Source organism: Solea senegalensis, linkage group LG13, assembly GCF_019176455.1.
Source record: "Solea senegalensis isolate Sse05_10M linkage group LG13, IFAPA_SoseM_1, whole genome shotgun sequence".
In the NCBI taxonomy this organism is placed as follows: Eukaryota; Metazoa; Chordata; class Actinopteri; order Pleuronectiformes; family Soleidae; genus Solea; species Solea senegalensis.
Window position 1 is genome coordinate 14,579,832 of NC_058033.1, and position 21,202 is coordinate 14,601,033.

At 38.3% G+C, this 21,202-nt stretch overlaps 3 protein-coding genes and 1 long non-coding RNA gene across 4 annotated transcripts; 1 reads left to right on the top strand and 3 right to left on the bottom strand.

Moving 5' to 3' along the window:
* Positions 1-4,305: 4,305 nt before the first annotated feature.
* Positions 4,306-6,671, bottom strand: LOC122779147. Its single transcript, XR_006361519.1, has 3 exons — positions 6,566-6,671; positions 5,711-5,762; positions 4,306-4,419 (listed from the first exon to the last, which is right to left on the bottom strand). It is a non-coding gene; the product is annotated as an uncharacterized LOC122779147 (long non-coding RNA).
* Positions 6,672-7,879: 1,208 nt separating this feature from the next.
* On the top strand, positions 7,880-12,357 carry gng3 (guanine nucleotide binding protein (G protein), gamma 3). Its single transcript, XM_044042673.1, has 3 exons — positions 7,880-8,093; positions 8,786-8,885; positions 10,839-12,357. Exons 2-3 carry the CDS (start codon positions 8,787-8,789, stop codon positions 10,965-10,967), a joined length of 228 nt encoding a protein of 75 aa, XP_043898608.1. The 5' UTR covers positions 7,880-8,093; position 8,786; the 3' UTR covers positions 10,968-12,357.
* Positions 12,358-12,942: 585 nt separating this feature from the next.
* banf1 (BAF nuclear assembly factor 1) lies at positions 12,943-16,710 on the bottom strand. Its single transcript, XM_044042672.1, has 3 exons — positions 16,606-16,710; positions 15,435-15,577; positions 12,943-13,807 (listed from the first exon to the last, which is right to left on the bottom strand). Exons 2-3 carry the CDS (start codon positions 15,558-15,560, stop codon positions 13,661-13,663), a joined length of 273 nt encoding a protein of 90 aa, XP_043898607.1. The 5' UTR covers positions 15,561-15,577; positions 16,606-16,710; the 3' UTR covers positions 12,943-13,660.
* Positions 16,711-17,875: 1,165 nt separating this feature from the next.
* On the bottom strand, positions 17,876-20,808 carry prdx5 (peroxiredoxin 5). Its single transcript, XM_044041402.1, has 6 exons — positions 20,606-20,808; positions 19,618-19,752; positions 19,404-19,535; positions 18,596-18,634; positions 18,447-18,511; positions 17,876-18,205 (listed from the first exon to the last, which is right to left on the bottom strand). The coding sequence occupies exons 1-6, from the start codon at positions 20,711-20,713 to the stop codon at positions 18,100-18,102; spliced, it is 585 nt and encodes a 194-aa protein (XP_043897337.1). The 5' UTR covers positions 20,714-20,808; the 3' UTR covers positions 17,876-18,099.
* Between the last annotated feature and the right edge of the window lie 394 nt (positions 20,809-21,202).

Consider the following 21,202-nt stretch of genomic DNA (forward strand, 5'->3'; position numbering starts at 1 on the left):
TGGAGAGACATCAACCAAACATGCTGTTCACGCCTCCAGTCTCTCCAGCTCGGCTCGACGTGGGTGTATAGTGTTGCCCTGTGAAGAGGGCCTCTGTTGCTACAGATTTTTTTTTTTATACAGACTCTATATGCAAAATGGCTGTCGAAGCAATGTCTTTAATTCCACACTCTATGGACTTCCAGCGTTGACCTCAGATGTTTGTACTGGAGAAACACATGGAAGGAAATCGAAGGGCCAGAGTCTCTGTGTTTGGGTTTTTGCACTTGAGCAGAGGAATATTGTTACTTTGTGTATGATAAAATTTTTTAAGAGAATGGTGAAAATCCATGCATTACTTAAGCCTGATTTATAGTCCGTCACTCGATACTTTTGATTATTTCCGCTCCACAAAAATTGTATATTAACCTGTTTATGAATTTGAGATGATTTTATTCATTTATGCTGCTGAGAAAGGTTTTGAGTAAAGTTTTAATAAAAATTGCTGACAATTTTGTCAAATTTCTCCAAAAATCTGTCAGATATTTTGGAGAACGTTTCCAGAAAATGCTTAGGTTTAAGAAATCTGTTTAAAAAGCCACCTAATGTCGAGTTTCTCAGTTAATGGTGTTTAGATCACATGTCCTGCACACAGGAAGTGATTGGTTCATGTCAAGACAGATGGAGGCAACGGCAACATTGCGGTAGTAAAGCGAGACAACTGTAAACACAAAGACGCGCCCTCAAAAAGTGAATAATAAAATAAAAAATTAAATGTGAAGGGATAATAAATGCCTCTTGGCTCCGCTCGCCCCTGCGTTGCTGGTGTATACACACAAATGCTCTCTCAGTCAGGCCTGATGATATTGCTTCAAATAATTCAGAATAACAACATCACCACTACTGCAACTTTAAACTAAGACATCCTCAGACAGTCAAGAAAATTCTACAGGTGCGCAATATGCAAGGAAAAGTGTGGAGCAACGAAGTATAACTCAGGCTTTATTTGATGAAAATTAAATATTCCTGTTTGTATTTTATTGCCCCTTTTTTTTTTTAAAAATTAAGTAATTTCCTGTACCAAATACTGAATTCAAGGTTGTTAATGCATAGGAGTGAAGACGATGGTGATGATGATGATGATAGAAAAAAAAGCAGATCACCTTCCTTTTACTAAAGGGGGTAAGAACTCTTCAGGTTTGACTGTTGTAAAATTGTGCCGTTTCACCCCCCCCACTGCTGTCCTGATTCCTCCAGAAATTTCGAAAAAGCTCTTGTTATCTAACCTGTAATTCTCGCTCAGTAGTAATATTTTCATATTGTAGTCACTGTTTCCTTGTATTTAGACAATGTTTTTACCTTCATGTTGCCGACTATAATCTTCATGACTCCTCGAGGTGCACTGTGACTAATACGATGCTGCTATATCACAAGGACTTAGATTTTTTTGCATCACATTCTCGCGGATGCAAAAGTGGCGACTATCGCTAAAGGTTAGGACGCTCCAGTTCCGCCCAAGCTTCGTCGTGCCGCCTCAGTATTAATCTCAGTGACTGTACATACTGTGGGATCTGTAACAGTGCCTGTTGGTCTTCCTTATACGAGCACGGTAGAAAGCGCTGTGAGAGTAAAATGTAGCGGTGAAATATTTTTTCAGTGAAAAACTCCCATGTTATTAGTCACTGTGTTTGAACTGTCATGCTGATTTTTGACAAATTTCTGTCTAAGCTTGGTGGTAGTCTGCCCTTTAGTGACAGTATATTGGGAAAATGTCAGTCTAGAATCAGTCTATCCAAAAAAACGGTCACTGTGAATCAAAAACCATAAAGATGCATATTTGTATCACTGTTACTATGTGAGTCCAAATGTGTACACTGCAGTAACATTTTTTTAATGTTTTATTTTACATCAGAGTAAGTTCAAGTGCAAGTATTGTATGTGTATTATTTTTGCAATATCTGGGTGACAAAATTGACATTGACGGTCAAATCCCTGTGAGTCCATTTTTTTGGGTGGTTTTGTTGAAAGATATTTGAAGGATCTCAACAGCTATTGGGTATGTTGTCATATTCTGTGGTTCAGACACACACAGGATTGATCATATCAATGAGTCCAAATTATTTGTTTTAGACATACACACAATTTGTGTTTCTCATGGGTTCTATACATTAATTCAGCTGAGCCTGACGGTCATGGACCACGGTTGTTTTTAATTTCACGTTCTTGAAGCAACAATTCGCCAGGAATTCTTTAATGTGATCGAGGAAATGGCTAAATGTACAATAATACTAGCTATTACTGTGTCCCTCATACAAAGATATAGAATGATGAATTACGGGCCATTTGCCTTTTACTTTGCCTGAAGTCAACTGCACCTACAGTTGGTACGATTGAATTTGCTAACCATTATTCTGGGGCTCATAATGTTCCTTTTAGAATTTTAAATAGAGCTCAGACGTGTAAGTCCAAATACTGCGTCTATAAATCATCTTGTAGCACAACAACAATATGCAAAAGGTCAAAAAGTGGAGTTCTACTGTACTCTTCACATAATCTGTAGCAAATATGGTCAGTTTCAACAAACACTTATGGAGGAATGAGGTCTGAATGTTTGTGGTTTACAGTGTGTGTAAAGAACTGATCATTGGTTTACATGTGACCATAAGTTGATGACATGACATCAAAACTCCTGTCCAGGCACAACACATTCACACTAGCTGCTGCATAAAGATCTCTAAAAAAAAATTCAAAGCTGAAGTGCTCTGTGGACAGCCCGCTGCCTGTGTGGGTGACAACTGCACGATTGGCGGGCGACTCTCATCAGTTTTGTTCCTGTGTAAGTGATTCTTGTCTTCTCCTCTGTTTGTAGCTGAACATGATAATGTATGCAGTACAAAACCTGATGGCTGAATTGTGTTGAAGTTGTTGTACATGTTCATTTCTAGTAAATACACTGGAACTGGCTCTTTTCATTAAAAAAACAAACTGAGAAATAATAATAATAATCATGTGTGGGAGCATTTTTGTGAAAGCAATGATTGCGATGGACTTAACCTCAGCTTAGCAACCGATCACTAGCACTCTGTGAACGTAGTCACTCGTGGCTCTTCGGAAACTATCGAGCCGTTGCATTACCACTGATACAAATGGCCGGTTGTGATTGATGATTCAGATGATCAACCGTGCCAGAGCTGCTGTGCTTATTGTTACATAACAGCCTGTTTGGAATTCACTGCTGTGCTGTGGAGCAGCCAGAGGGCGGCTCGATCGCAGAGAGATTTATACAAACTCAGTATCTGACTGGCAATATGTGCAAAGTAAAGAGCATGAGCAGTGTGGGGCAGCAGTGCACAGGCTGTACAGTTTACTGTGAAGATGAGGAATTCACTTTGATTCCTCAGCCTGAAAATAAAAAAAGTTTATTCTTTCTAAAAGTCCAGGGTGCAACATTTAGGAGGGTTTATGGGCAGAGATTAAATTCACTCCCCCATAAGTATGTTTGTATAAATGTAGAATTGCTTTCCGCTTAAAATCGTTTCGACTTTGTACTCTTTCTTCCCTACTAACATCGCAGGTGCTGCATTTATTCATCGGTTATGTGATGCACTTGTGTTGGGAAGAGTCGATAATAATCACAGTCATTTTTTTTTTAATGATTTTGTGAGGGAAATACCTCCAATGCACCAAAAATCTGAATATTTGTCCAAAGCAAACATTAAACTCAGACTTTTTGAGCTGAGAAGACTGAGTCGTTTCTTCGACAGCGAGGCCCCATCATGCTGTGGCAGTAATTAAGTTCAGCTCATTTACAGACCATTAATGAAGTCAAAAGACAGTCCAGACTTAATCCATTGTAACGTTTGTAATATAATACGTGATTTAACATCTAACTGAGCTCATAAAAGTTATTTGCTTGCTGTATGCGGCATTTACCGCTTTTAATTGGAAGGACATCATAATAAAAAAATAGAACTTTTACGATATCTGTAAAACAATATTAATAGTTTCACACATTTTACTTCTGCATCACCAAACCTTTTACACTTTCAGCTGCTCCACTGCCATTATGGCTGCCTACAGTGTATTAAATGAATTGCCGGAGCCACCCACACTAATTACAACTGAGCATAACCTGCTGAGATGAAAGAGAAGCTCTTGGGAACCATCTGGTGATTATTTCAGACACAGCCCTCGCAGTCATGTTACAGTCGGTGGCTGCTGTCCTGTCTTTTTCAGAGTTTGTGCCAGGAAGCACTCATAAAAACGGTTCTAAAATGACACTAAATCATGATTTGGAGTCACATTTATATTAAAATTGGCACGATTCAGAGACAATACATACTTGTCATTCTTCTGGGGCCTTTCCCTGCGGACCAGAGCTGCATCCCTGCGCTAGAAGGGACGTTTGTTTTCGGGCCACAACGCAGTCCTCAAAGTCATCTGGTGCATGAATGGAAAAAGTACAACACAATCAGACAAGAGGTGAAACTTTAACATGTCTATTTAATGTTTTGTTTGATAAAGAATTGAATTACACAATTAATTACACAATTATTTATTCATCTTTAATTGGTTCCGTCTTCTTTCTCCTCCTTTATGCCCTGCTCTGTCCCCTCCATAGACCATAATATATGAAGGTTAGGCAGTGTGTATAGGAAGTGTGAATATATTGAATACCCAGTAGAAGGCGGCTCTTTTGGCTTCTCCCTCTCTAGGGGTCACCACATATTTGTGATCCGCATATTTGATTTGGCAGAGATTTTTACACCAGATGCCCCTCCTGATGCAACCTCCCATTTATCTGGGCTTGTGACTGGCGCTGGATGTGGCCTCCATTACAGTGTCCAGTTAATAATGAGCAATGGGGATTGGGTACCTTGCTCGGGGGTGCCCCAGCCCTTGACCTGGTGGGGACTCAAAACAGACTCAACCCTTCGGTTACAAGCCGAGTTCCCTTTCCACTGGGCTAATAGAAAGGTGACTGCTAGTTGCAACAAAAACAAATATTTGTGTATAGGTGTGGGAGAAGCCATTTCTATGTGCACAGCAGCAGCAGCAGCAGTATCCACCATATATAAATCATCCTTATCCTTAGAGGAACCTGGGGCAGTTCAATCAGCTGAGTCATTACACACAGAAGACAACAACAACAACACAGTGTAAAAGCCCAATAACCATGATGACTCAAAGGACACTTACTGGTCAGGACCCCAGCCTTTCTCTTGCCAGAGGTGGATGTAAGGGACGGGCTGGGATGAAGACCAGAGCACCAGCATAAGTTGGAGATGCTCTGGATCCAGCACAAATCATTTTTTATTCTACCATTTAGTCTCTTGGTACAGAATTTAATTTCTATTTTACCGCACCAATTATTTTATGACGTTCTAGTTCATTTTATACTGAATATCGAATATTATTTGTGCTGTTTTAAACTGAATCAGATCCGGACATTTTCAGATATTATAATATTTCATGGATTTATATGTGCCAGATGTGATAATATCGTCTCCTGTCGGCCTCCTTGCCTGCATAACGCATGATGCCCGAATAATAATAATACTGACACATCAACAACTTAAGATAATAAAAGCATGCGTTAAAAGTACATCAAATGCTAAATATATACATCCATAATCAACACACATAGGATCAATATAACCCCATACACATGTACAGTAATATCAAGTTGTATGTATATACATGTCATGTACATATACACACAAATACACACCTGGTCTGGTGTTAGTCCTGGCCCTGTCTGGCTACTACCAACAGCCGCAGCACTGGTACAAAACAAAATAAGAAGATATAAGTCATATGTCAGTGACTAGTGCAGTAGACGGTAGTACAAGCAGATTAAAATCTGTGAGCATTATTTAAAATCAGCTTTGAAATAAAAACGAAAGTAATTGTGCAATTCATCGCAACAAAAATAATAACACTACACATTCATGACACTAAATCAAATCAAACATTATTAAATTACAGCCTGTATGTGAAAACACACGAGACACGTCCTCCATTTTGAATTAAACAGTATACAGTATAAGCATAGGATGATGTGAAATCACTGATTTTTATCTGTTCTTTGAACCTTGGTGCAGGAGAGTGAGTGGTTTACAAACTCCAGTGTACAGATGGAAAAGTCTGCATGGCACGATAAAGCTGTAAAGATATTTCTTAAATGATCAATCACGTGTCCTTAACTGGAGGCATGTGACATACATTACCAGGAAATGTTCAAGTCTGCTCAGTTTGTTACATTGCTATGTACATTTTCAATGTCTTATTCTTCTTTGGTGTTTAACAGCAGCTCACATCCATGATGATGCATTACTGCCATCTTCTGGTGAAACTCCTACGCTACCCAGTGCATCATTTCTTTCTTCTTATGGCCTGTCCTTCACTTATTTCCTGTTCTTCTCTGTCCTCCTGTCTTCCTCAAAATTTAAATGTAATTTTGAATTGATTACAAGTCTTTTGCAAGAGATATTTTGAGCTTCTTCGGTTTTTAAGCATTCATTAGTTACATGTAACACATTTTTCATGCTTATGTTAAAATGTGTTTGGAGTATGTAATATTTACCTCAAATGAAGCTGACAGTTGTTACAAGTGTCTTCCTACATCTTGATGTGCCTGCGTCATCATCCAGCAGATGGAGTCCTTCAACTGCAGCCATAGGACTCATTTGAAGTACATCTGAAAAAAAAAGTTATTTCTTAACATAACAACAATATTAGGATTTGGTATATACTTGTAAGTTATTATAAATAAACATCCATAACGAAGTAAAAAATGAAATGTATAAACTATTTTAAACTTTATTTTTTATTTGCTTCAAATAACAAACTTACCACCGAAATGTTTTAGTTTATATAAATAATTAGAAAATACATTTTCAAAAACATGCATACATTCCATCAAATATAGTGCTGTATTCTCAGTTTTACTGCCATATCATATTTTGGTTTTGCTAATTTCTCCTTTCTCTGTGCACCGGTGAAACGTCGTACGGCAAACGCAAGGGAACATTTAGCGGTAATGCGAAACACCGTTTCGTTACCAGAGATAGTACATGTATAGATTGGTGGTCGCCGACAAAAAAATGGGAAGGGAGCGACCGTATCGTAGCGCTACTGAAGTCAAAGCATCACTAGCTAGATAAGTAGTTTAGCAAAAATGGCGTCGGACAGTTTTCGGCACCCCTAGGAGCTTGTTCCTGGTGACCAGTCTTTCTCTTCGTATTTGTCACAACAGTGACGTATGAATACGATAAGCTGCAATGTACAAATCAATAGGAACTTTTTGCTTTTTTTACGTAGCGTATCATAATATGTGTTTGTAGCTATTGTGCTAAGATAATTTGTCTCCGTGGAGGATGTTTCCTCCACATAGTCTTTGGTTTGGGAGCATCATTAAGCCTGTCTACTGAAAATAATAATCATTAAAAAATACATCATACAGTGACATTTCAGCATTTCCATCAACATGGAGGGAAGCTGAGGTCCCTTTTCATGTGTAGTAAATTCATACTTGTGTATGTGATGTGTAACATCTGGTCGATATTTCCCAATTTTAAATTGTGATGTAAACCACCAAACCAGACTGCAGCAGACAGTCCCCATAGCAACAGAGGAGGAGGGTGGGCATCACAAAAGGCACATAGACAAACAGTACTTCAGGATTATAGAGTTCATAGCCCATGCTGTATAATGTTTTTAGCACACAAAAAACATACAACACACAGACCATCTTGCTATATGTTGGGGTTTGCAACCAGAGAGATTGGTTGGTTCTAATTTCATATAAGAGCAGAAATGGTATGATCCACCCTCCTAAGACCATCATCATCAATTGCCCTCCCTCGGTCTGGCAGATACCACTTACTACCGAGGGGGTGAGCCCTTCCATCCACCAACATCCATTGCTCCTTGTGGCAGAATTGCAGTGCACTGGACTGTACAGAGCAGGGGAGCATCCAGGCTGTTGTCTGTGAGGGGTGGGGTCCGGCTACACTGATACCACCAAACACAAGCTCACAGAGGGACACAGAGAGGCAGAAAAAGAGAGAGAGAAGAGGGGGGAAGATTGCACCTGAAGAGGAATAAAACGGGTAAGGAGAAAAAGGGGAAGGATGGAGGGAGAAAAAGGCAGTGGGGGAAAGGGGGGATTTAAATGTTGATATGTTTGTTTGTCTCATTTCCACAATTGATTTCACAGAATTCTTTTTTCCTTCTGTGGCAGATTTGTTGTCAGTCATATGCAGATTTCATACAGGTCTGTGTGTTTGTAGTGTTTATGTCACGCCACAGTGGATTTCTGTTTGGTTATTCTGGCTCGCAGTGGGAGAAGCTGCTGGGCCATGGTGACTAAACCTGACCGTTTGGCCCAGTTCACGTTTCTTTGACAAGTCAATTTGTTTTTGTGACCAGATATGATGACATAATGTAGCAGCTGGGCCAATTCTATGACACAACATCGACTGACATTAATACTTCGTTATCGGGGTTCAACTGGTTTCTTATATACGTAATAACACTACATAAATAGGTTTGTCTTAAGATTCTTTCACATATAGTTCATTTCATCACCTGAAATAGTTCAATAAAAAGGTAATTTTGAAATCAGTATTGTAACCTTCAGACATTAGGTATAGATTTTAACTGTGAGTGACATATCAAGATCAATTATCCCAGGGGACAAGGTGAGAAGGAATCTCATTCAGCTAAAATTGAAAAAAAAAGAAAAAAAAACTTTATTTTCCCTCTGGTTCAAATCCATAAATGTTGCTGTGTTTGTGGCCAGGATGAAAGGAGACACCCCAGTGAACAGCACAATGAGTGTCGGCCAAGCCAGGAAATTGGTGGAGCAACTGAAGATAGAGGCTAGTTTCTGCAGGATAAAGGTAAGACAACCTCAAACCTCACATTCACATGTCAGTCACAATACAGCAACACTAGTGTCCAGATATAATATACAGTTTACTGAAAGAAAACTGAACTTTACCTGTAATTTACGCTCTAGGAGATACAATGGCCTGAATGACTGAGAACCTTTACAGACAGTACACTGAAAGGAGAAGAATACAAACCTCACCCAGACTGCTGTGCAGATATAGAAGGGCACAAGTGACCTTCTCAGATGCTCTTTAAGTCAATGATTCACTCTGGAGGGTTTCCAAATGGTATTGGTTTCAATTATGTTCCAAATGACTTCAATCACAACCTTGCAGAGGCTCCTTAAAAAGAGCAATACAACAGCACGAAAGTCAAGCAAAGGACAGATCCTGTAGTCAAGTTTTCCTTTATGACAGTGGTCAGCAACTTGCAGCCTGTGAGCCAAAACTGGCATGTATGAAAAAAAAGTATGTTTTTTTCATTATTATAATCATTGTTTGCTTTTCTTCACAAAAATATCAATGCCGTAGAATTCAGAGCCTTTTTACTGAGTCAAAGACCTTCTCTTCTTTTCAAATACTAGTAAGAGTCTGTGGCAAATTCAAGGGACTTCTTTAAACTTTTTGCACAATATTTTTTGCCTGATGAAGATATGTTTTGGCCCAGTATTGCTAAGAAAAATAATTTATTTGCCGACTCCTGCTTTATGACATGGATACGAGTTGCTGGGCAAGAAATAGCTTGTCTCTGAACTGTATTTTAAGCTGATCAGTTTACTAAATCTGAGTGTATAACATATATTGGACATATTTACGCATTAAATAAATGCGTCATTTATCATTTCAAAATATAAAAATGTGGTGCATCGATTGTCACAGCAAGCATTTAGTCAGTGGACTTCATGTGTGTTTGCAGAAGTGATGAAATTTAACAGATCTCTTGAATGTATCTTGAAGCTGCTCCTTTCACCTTAACATGCTGCAGGTCCTGCAGAAGTGATACAATTTACCACGGTCTGTGAATGCATCTGATTGGCTGCCTTGGAATGTTTTGTTTAAAACATTCAAAAAGTAGACATCTTGACTCTTGTAAAATATATATGTGCATATATATATATATATATACATATTTTACAAGAGTCATATGGTGAGACATATGCAGAACCCTTTCAGTTTTGCACCTTCACATTAACGGCATTTAAACTAGTGAAACAGCCAGACTTTTATTTTGAAGGAACGGTCAAAATCACTGGATTGATATTGGAAAAAGTAAAATGGAAAAATGCTAAGCACAAAACATGGTAACAACATAGGCTGTTTACTTCTTCTATATGAGAGCAGAATATTCATGATACAGTTGGAATACTAAATTTTTTAACGGCTGGTTATGGTTTGGTGGAAAATGCAAGGCAGCTTTATGTGTATAGCACATTCCATACCCAAGGGCACCACAATGTGCTTTACATAAAGCCAAAATAATGCTTAAAATCACAAGCACATGAGAAAAGAAATATTTTACGATGACATGATCTAAAAAATATTCATATTTGGTGCTGATTTCAGTTCCAGTTTAGTCCAGTATCAGTTACTGTACATCTGGCTAAGTCAGACTCCCACTCTGAATCTGTTTAGTAAACAATAATAGTATTGATATTCTATCGTGCAAGTACAGCAAATAAAGGCTTAAAATAATAAAGTACTCAAATCTTTACTAAGTGATGCATCGTTTTTTTTTAATTAGATGATACTATTAAACAATAATAGTATTGATACCTCAACACCTTACAATACATAAAAAAGAAAGTTAAAAGTAGACATCGAGAACTTCCTTTCCTCAGAGCTCCGTCTTTTGGTGGAATAAAATCATTTGGAAAAAAAACAAAACAAATGCTTTAACACAATGTTTTAAGTGCAATGAACTAATGCTTAAAAAAGGTCAAATATGCTCATCCTACCCTGCAGGTATCAAAGGCAGCAGCTGACCTGATGGCGTACTGTGACGCACACGCCTGTGACGATCCCCTGATCACCCCTGTGCCCACCTCAGAGAACCCCTTCAGGGAGAAGAAGTTCTTCTGCGCTCTGCTTTGAGACTCATCAGGGATTGTTGCGGTTTAAAAGTACTGCTGTACAGTATGTACATGAATGTACAGTGTGTACACGTACTTCCATTTGAAATAAGACATCAATGTACTATAGTAACCTTGCATAAAAGCTGCCGATGTACAGTCCATGAACACGTACAAAAATGGGTTGAACTGAATTATTTATCTGATAACATTAAAGGGGAAGGTCTATATGAGAACTTGACATTTATTCAATAAAAAAAGTAATATCTAGACCCAAAACTACTATAGAATTTAAAAAAAAAAGAAAGTCACCTGGTTGAAAACATGTACATCTCTCATGCTCATACACATCACAGGTAACTGCCAAAAACAACAGAGCATCAAATGTCTTTTCGCTCCACCAATCATATGTTCTCACGCTTGGATTCTGCAGCATTTGAAACTTTTTGCCTTGACGTTCAATTTCCCACATTAGGTCTATGATGGGTGACGGTGGTGCTACACGTCTCAGATGCTGCTCTGATAAATTCTCGTCCATAAAATCCGTCCGTACGCCTCAGAACAAGACCGTTTTATTTTGGTGAATAAAAGCACACAGAGGTAAAAACACACCTTTTTCATCAGGATGGATATGATTAAGTAGAAGTCTAAACACCGAATGCCCCCCCATCAGCATTTAGATTATCTTCCATAGTTGCAACCCATGTGTAAAAAGATTGTTTGGTAGTTACTTGTATCCAAGACTATTTATGAGTGGATTATAAATACATAAACAATTCATTTCAAGGTCTAAGATATTAACACGTTTGCTCATTTCTATACTGTTGCTACAGTGTGAATGTGAACGTGTATGTGTACGCATAGGTGCTACTGTGAAAATGAAGCAACAATTCTGTGCATCAGATCAGTCATTAAGTTTTTATAGTTTAACATCAAACCGACCCAAATTATAAAAAAAAAAAGCCAACAATTGAAGCCATTAAAGCAAAATCAGTTACCGCGTTTGTCACATCACAAATGTCAACAATTTTCTAAAGAATGACAGTGCCAGGTGTACATCATGCAAACTGATCATGACTGAGCAGAAGGGGCTTCACTGGTTTATACAAAAATCAAAGAACTGATTGATGGTCTCTCCTTCTCCCTGTGAAATGAGGGCAGATGAGACCAAGTTGGCAGTTTGCATTTCAGCTAAAAGGATTTACTTTCTCCATCCACAGCACAGGCCATTGTTTAGTTCTGTGGAATCCTGTGTTCACACAATAAAATACTTAGCATCTTTGACAACCTGCTCTGAACAATTATCAGCATTAACCACTGTGTATTTTTAAAGTAATTAAAATTTCAAGCTCTGATAAAAAAAAGGTGAACCATGTAAAACCAAGCATTCAAATAAAACCTGTCAGAATTTCTTCCTCTAGTTTGTGATATTATTTGATATTTCCAATATGCGCAATCATGCATATTGGAATAGTACAAAACAATTTAGTGGGACTCCTCCATTAAAAGCAGATAGACATTTTCTCTCTTTTCTTCTAGTACGTTCTATCGTGCAAGTACAGCAAATAAAGGCTTAAAATAATAAAGTACTCAAATCTTTACTAAGTGATGCATCGTTTTTTTTTTAATTAGATGATGCCCATGATTTGGCACAGCAGCCATTTTGACAGGTCACAGAAGGAAAACCACAGGTGTCTATAATCAAATGATGGATGGCTGTGTTACACTTAGCTTCCTCAGCTTCAGGGTGCATGCTGGTTCACCGTCACATTGTCCTGACAGACAAACTGAACAAAGCCACTGTTATTACGTGGTCCATAATGTGTGTTTTTGCAGCTAAAACGTGGCAAAATGGGTGCTGTGCAAAGAATATTTTCACATTTTCATGGCAGTCACATCTATCTGGATCGATCTCTTATATTTCATGCAATTTATTAGAGCTAGTTTAATAGACATACTCATTGTAAAGGTTGGAGTCTCATCAGTAACAGACAGCGTTTTGAGTTTGTTCCATTGACATCTTTTATTAAAACACATTTCCATTTCCAACCAATGTGTGAAGTTTGGCCAAAGTGACCGTTTTGCTTCCTTAAAGGTAGCATCCAAATTTAAAATGGCAAAATGTTATAAAAAGCCACCTGCATATATCTAGTTTTCTTAGATGAGTCACATATGGTACTAAACAAACTGACAATACAACACTTCATGAGATAATTTAAACAATGGTAGATTACCATGACATGTTTAAAAATATACAGCCTGCATTTACTTTTCAAAGGCTTTAAAAACAGAATGGGGAAATAAGGCCAAAGCTTAGAAGACGAGCGTCTGGAACGAGTTCACATTACACAGGGAAAAAAAGTGAACGAAAACGTGTTATATTTTCCCTGAAGATGAAACAGAACAAACGGGATCGCAGTGTATGACAAGCTCTGCAAATTTTTTTTTAACATTTAACAGAAAGTATATGCATAATTTCAAAGATCTTGCGCAGGGAGAATATTATGAATATGAGCAGTTCTCGTCACAGTAGACCAACATAAGAGACTACATTTAGGTTTCCTAGTTTACAGCTACATGTGACAGATCAAGAAAAAGCACGCTGACTTCAATAAACCCTAGTGTGTACAGTGTCCATTCATATATCCTGTGCATCTTAAATGTATCAAGATAACTGAAGAGGTAACGTTCAGTTTGAAGTAGAAAACGACTGCTTTATAGGAAGGCGTCACACCATTCTTTAAGACAGCCATAGCAGTCACCTTGTTGTTTCACATTTGCCCCACACGTGTCTTTGATCCAGTCCCTGAAGAGCTCCTCATCTTTCTTTAGCACCAGAAACTGCCCAAGGACAACGTACGCCTGTGGAGACACACAAAAAAAAAAACACAATGAAAATTTAAATATGGGACATGAAATTCCGATATTTTTTTTTAGAAGAGGAGTTGTATGAGGTACTGACACAAAGGCAGTACAAAGTGAATAGTGTATCCCCCAGCCAACTGAAAACGTGGACACTCAATGAAAACATGGCAGCCAGCTGACACAACACAGTACATGCACAGCTCAACTGTTTACAGAATCACTCAGTACTTCCTGCATGACCAGAGTGCAGACTCTGTCCTACACAGCCACTGAACTGAAATATGGCAGAAGGGGTACACCAGGCTCATCTGTTAAATGTTGAGATTTGACATTTCCTTGCTATATGTTGGAGATCAACGCAGGATTTTCAAGTCTTTTAATTGATCTACAGTTCAGCATTGTTCAGCTTGATTCTTGTGTCAGACGTCGCGCTCATGACTATTCAAGAATCCAGTGCTCTGATCAGTCAGTCTGTCCACGTCATACATCGTATCAGCTCAGATCGCTTGGAACCTTGTCAGAGCAGGTAGTAATAAAAGTATTAGGTACTATGAATGAAAAAGAGAAAAGAAATGTGCAGAAACTGGGTAATGTAAAAAATTAGAAATACTTTCAGCCACTTAACAAAATACTCAGCAAATAAAACCTCATTGAGATGAAAGGTTTTTTCCCCCCAGCCAAATCACACTATTTGCCAGTCTGCTTCAAGCCCACCCTAGAGAAACAGCAATCAACCTATCATGGCTGTTCTGATTCCTGAGAAGAGATCTGTGTTTGTGTTTGTCTCGGTCTGTGGTAGCCCCACCCCCTCCACTAGTTCAACGTTCAAACGTCTGGTTATGTTTCACAAGAACTCCCGTTTAGCTGATAGAGACATTTCCAGGGAAGAAGCTGTCATTGCTTCAGACAGACACTCCTAAAGGCACCACAGTACTCTCACAACACATTTTAAGGTGTTGTTAACCTTTTACATTTATTTATTTAGGCAAATCAGTCCTAGACCGAGTGTACTTCCGTGTCTTACATACTTGTTAAATTTCCATTGTACATGAGACAAGTTGGCAAAACTGCATAGAGTGATTAAAATCTGTTCCGAAAGGGGGAGTTTTTTTGGCTTGTTTAGCTGTTGCTCGGTTATACTATCTTTTCTTCAGGGGATATGTTTTTATACTTTCTTGCAGGCTGTTATATTTGATTCAGAGATGGTTGTTCATCTGTCCTAATATGTTTTTAAAATGGTATCTTTAGCTAGGTTTTTATTACATAATATCATGACCTTTTTGACCATTACACCTGGTAAATACTCCACACTACAAAAACTAACACTAATGAAAACTAAACTAAAACGAAGCATTTACAAATAAAAGCTGATGAACTTACAAACTAACTCATTTTAAAAACAAAACGTCACAACTAAATAGATACTAACACAAATGAAAAATCAAACTATCATAACATTGGGCGATACACAATGTGTTACCAAAGGGAAACATTTTGTTATTTTCCCCTATTTTTCCAGACAATGCTGCAAAGGTTGCTGTAATGATAACAAATCACCTCTATGGACAGAGAATATTCACTTTGTCTAAATGCCAGATACATACTAAAAATAAATAAATGTCACCTTGTCAAATCCTTTCTCCGCCAGTCTTTTGCCAAGGACTTCTCCAATGCCTGCAAGAGCCATCACAGGCTTCTCACCCATGGGCTCAGCCACAAAGTCTTTGTGTTTTTGAGATGTCGACGACATGGCTGCTCTGAGGGCCACTGAAACATAAAACAAATTATTAAATGGTAAATAAATGCATTATTTTAACATACATTAACAATCAATACAATAATAGCTTCCAGGTTGCGACTGCTTTATTAAGTATTAAATCTAGTCTTTGCTCAGATTGGCTAAAGCTTTATTAGCTCCAGAAGCTAAAACCAGTTAAGGTTTCACTACTGTATCATAGAAACCCAAAGCCCCAACAGAGCGGGTGTACTGAACACTGATAAGATCCCTACAAAATGCCGATGTCTGTCCAGTGGAGATTGCTAAATTAATCGACAACTATTGTGATAATCGAATAATCGGTTTGAAGCTTTTTTCATGATTAAAACAATATTTCGGATTGTTTAAGATTCTTAAATGTGAGTATTTTCTTCATTTATTTGCCCTGGATAACAAAGAAATCATTAAAACCCAATGGTTTGCGAAACAAGACATTTGAGAACATCATCATTTCCAGGTTTGACGAACAGCGACCAACATTTCTTAAGGTTTTCTGATATTCTGAAAACCAAACGATTAATCGAGAAAATAATCGACAGATTAATAGATTATGAAAATAATTGTTAGTTGCAGCTCTAATCGACACATCTACACAGACCAACATAACCACATCTCTATTGTGACTTGTTGACATAGTAAACGAATACTTATCAACGCGATTCACTCCTGTTGCATTCATTACGCGCCAAAGGCATTTCAGTGCGAACACCTTTAGCACAAAGAGCGATCATCCGCTAGCTTTAAACAATGTTTCCCTTTTAATAGTCACTGCTTTACTATTTTTAAGACTTTACGTGGTGTTAAATAACCATCGCCATGATACAACCTATGAAGTTAGCATTGTGACTTGTAGTAACGGCTCACGTCTGAGCGCCTGCCAGTTAACTTGAAGCTAACACAGCTTCATCGTTAGCTTGCTATTTTTTGCCTCAATTAGCCAATTCGTAGTTTCACTTTAAATTAACCTTGCAGCGCGTTACGCTAAAGACACCAAGTATTTTGCTCAGTATGAAATTACCTTAAAATGTCTTAAAACCGCTGACGAGCGTCGTAGAAGAGCCGTGGTGTGTGCTAAGCTTTCTGTTTCTATTCAAGTACCGGCGGCGACCACAATGCAATGCGCCGGCTTCCTGCGCATTGACGTCACCTAGGGACGTGAGCTTTTGAATTTCGCGTTGTACACGTCATTACGCTTTGACTTTGTGACAGCAATAACAGATAAATAATAAAGTTCTTTGAAAAATAAAATAACAACATAAAAGTGATCAACCCAACAGTATGTGTCTGCAGTACCGGAGCCACGCGTTTCCTTCCCCTCTCATTTTAACCAGAAAGAGCCACCAAAGGCAGTTATTAATAATCTCTAATAATATAGTTTAAGGCCAACGCGAATAATAAAGGCTTCACAATATCCCAATCCATTTCATCAAATTATCATCTCTGGTTTGGTCAAAATAAACACTCAATTCACTGAATTCTAAGTCTAAACTACCACTTTCTTAACGGAGTTAGGCGGATTTAGCAAGTGCATTATGGTGGCTTTAAAACGACGGAAATCACGAACATACTTTACAACTAAATGGTTTAAGCACACTAACAGACTTCCCAGTGTAATTCAAGCATTCATAATTGTTTTAACGGCAAAAATAAAATTAATTTACCATACTTACATTCGAGGCTTTGGTGTGTGGTTTAAACTGCTGGAACCGCAAGAATTGAAGCGCTGTCTTCTGTGTTCAACTGGTGGTGGCTGAAACTGGGATATCCATTACAGCAGACCCCCTTGTCGATATATCTGAACTCGGCTTTCAATTGCGCAGTAATCACAAACAATCCATCAAACTTTCCAAAGTGAATATTTGCTTTAAACACAAATCTTTGTTTCTGAAGAAATGGGTTGATAGGGGTATTATCTTTCTTATGCTGAATACTTTTCAGAATAAAAGTTTATCCCAAGAGATTTTGCAGTAATATTTGATGCCATTCCAATGCTGCCATCATCTACAATCTGTTTTGCCTAATATTAATATACAGTACATGATCTACTGTCCAAGTAGGGAACTAAACTAATTTTGTGCACAAAAACAATAAATGATATAAAAATGATCTTAAGAGACATTGTTACATGTATTATAATATATATTGGCTTGGTTATGTGTTGTACTTTCAATTTAAATATTCCATCAATGCTTACTTTGATTTAAAATATCACAATATGAAAATAAATTATGGCACTGGGGTTTTGTCTCATAAAATCTTACACAATGAGCCACACAGGAAAACAGTAATTATTGATTATTGCTCAGGGTCATTTTTATTCACTCATATGTAACAGACTACAGAAGTTGATGCAAGGTCCATTAGACTGCCAGTCAAGTCATAATTGTGCGCATTCATTGCAATCTGGCTATGCTTTCCTCACACTAGCTTCCACATGACACTGGGTTTTGTAAGTGCAACTTTAACAGTAAACTCAAGCTCTGCGGTTTGGTTTAATGAGCTCTAAATAAATCTACAGCTCAGACAGAATGTTGGAAGCCAGGCTGCAGGTCAGGCCGGTGCCATCAGGCTCCACATTGATCTTCTTCACAACTCCATCTTCCACTAACATAGCATATCTGAAATATAGTATGACATTCACACCAATTAAGTACTATGACCTATAAATGTTTGAGTCACAGCCATCAAGCATTAGATTCCTTAATAGAGTATGATTCGGAATTTAATTTTATCACTTGAGACAAAAAAATATACAAAACAACTAAAAAGATGAATAAAAAGATACTGTAAAGATATGAAACCAGCAGTAAAATCATGTTATCAATCTATTACAGCGAATATGGGATTGGAAAAAATTACCTTTTGGATCGCTTGTTTCCAAGGACCTGCACAATCTGATCACTGTCAAGTAACAGGTCGACTGCCTATTAGGCGACAGAACAACTGATGAGTGCACACATTCATTATGTTCTTAACAGAAGTTGAAAATGGCAAACATTTAGTTTTACCTTTGTAAATTCTCCAGTAGGATCAGCCAGCATTCGAACCTGAAGAAGAAAATCACATTAACGTCACACACTGAGTTTACAGTAAAGTGAAGCCATTTTCAGGCATCCATTTGTCGCCCATAGATTGCTTTTCGTATTATGCGAAATGGACGGCAGATTGCCCAAGTCAGGCAAGCTCACAACGGCATGGAACATCGCCCACTCAATTGCTGTGAATTATCTAGAGTTTTTCCTGCTCAATTCTCACATGAGCTCTGGAAATTTGACGAGGGAGCTATTGTACCATTTATTAGCGATTTCTGTGATAGCCACTGAGTCAAGTATACAAAAATCTGAGATTCAGGGGATGATAACAATACTACTGTGTACTCATCTTAGATGTTAAAGTGATAGTTCAGGGGTTATTTTGAAGTGTAATTTTATGAGGTACTGACTGGGCTCAGTCCTGGCCCTGGTTTGTCCCCAAGGCAGGGACACAGTGTGAGACACTGATTCTTGGTCTCACTGAAAAGTGAAAAAAAAAGATTTTAGCCACAAGCTGCTATGTCTACAAAGGGTTTGCTGCTCTATCTCACTGAGACAGACATTTACAACTAGATACTGATTGTAATCATAAACCGTTCACTATCCCACACTAAAGTACATTGTGAAAATCAGTGACTAGCAGCTCAAGTGTCCCTGCAAGCTAAAAATGCTGATTTCCTTTGGTGCAGGAGAGTAAGTGTATTACAAACTTAAGTTTGAGTCAGATTCAATAGACTTGACACAGTGGTTGTTTCAGAAATTGCTTATATAAAAGAGTCCATACCTTGCCTTCTGCTCCATGTTCCTTTCCCCAAGCAGCCATGACAAATGCGTCATTGACAGAAAGACATGCAACTTCTTGTAAACCTTTACTCTTCAAGTCTGCAGCCTGTTGCACAAAACCTGGGAGGTGAGTCTGAAAGCAACATGGAACTTGTTAAGTCAACTGATGCAAAGGATTGATTCTGCAAGCTGAGTATTAAACAGAGTGGACTCACCTTGGAACAACCAGGTGTAAATGCCCCAGGTACAGCAAAGAGGACTCCTTTCTTCCCCTTAAAGAGCTGATCCATCGCCACCTTGTTCCCTGGCTCCCCCTCCTGGACCTCTACTGCAGGGAGATGTTCACCAACCTGGTAAAGATGGAGGTGTGTAGAAGGCCTTTTAAAATGACTATGGTGTAAGACACTAATATTCTTTTTCCACTTTTTAGGGCACTGGAAGTACTGGTTTCCTCAGTGGTAGATAGATACACTAAACACGTAATGATGCTTATTTTACAATCAAAACAATCGATTATTTGTTAATGGGATGCATGTGCTATAAAAGGCTGATTTGAAAAAACAAAGCAATGCTAACAATTGGTTTATTAGACACTCCAAATGTAACAAATAACATACTTGAGATTCCAAAAAGAAATATTTATCAAAAGGTGGAGCCCTCTCTATTATGAGGACTAGTAATGACTTTCAGCTGATTTAAACATGTTGTCAATTACTTTGTAGCCACCAGGGGGCGACAAATCACCATACACAGATTTAGGTATTCTGTTAAAGAGGCCGAAAACCTTTAGCAAATTCAGGAGCGTTAATAACAAACGTTTAGATTATTTGTGTTGTAAAGGAAACAAACACTGATGTTTAATGGTTTAACGGTGGTATTTGTTAATTTATTTGATAAGTTTGGGAACAGTTTCGGACATTTCCTGAGTTTAACAGCTGTTAACAGTGTGTGTTAACAGCTGACAGTTTATATCATGATAGCAGGTTCACATGATATCGTGCAGGTGTCGAGTCACAGTACAACAAACATTTCTCATGGGCGACCTCTGAGAAGAACAGTTAGCACGGTGGGCTACACTGCACAGACACAGATGGGCGATACAACAGCACAGTTCTGCTACCTTAAAGTCAAACATAATCAACACCCTTGCGTCCCTGACATATGCAGTGTAGCATGTGAAACTAACATAATCTGCAGTCTTACCTGAATGGGCATACTTGCGGCAGGAGACGTATGTAGCTGTAGCAACCTCACGCGCTGAACGACGACACGGCTGTTCTTGAATAGATTAGCGCCGGTGATCGAGAGCATGTTAGCTCGCTGTTGGACCACAAGCTAGGTGACTTATATTTGTCTTAGGCAGCTCTGAAGGGGAAGGAGTGTGTGTGTGTGTCTGCTCCCTCCCAGTTTATGTCACTCCTACTTCGCGCTAACACCTGCAGGCGAAGTATTAACCTAACCTAGCTTCTACATTCGGGCCCGTTAATTCTTTATTAACTGTACCATCTGCTAGCTAGTAAGAGGCCATAAAGCCAGTACTGTATTACACTGTTACCACAGATGGAAAGAGTACTGAAATACTCTACTCTTCTAAGTAAAATAACCACTATTTTTGATAAAAATGTTTTAACTTACGAACAAGTTAAAATACTGGTCTAAAAATGCACTCAAGTTAAAGTTAAAAAAAAAGGTAGCTTGTTTAAATTGTACTCATTTCTTGTGTAGTGCAAAAAGGACAAGGGGACACACATCTCACATTAATTGTTATTAATTAAAGGCAAACATTTACAAATTAAAGTG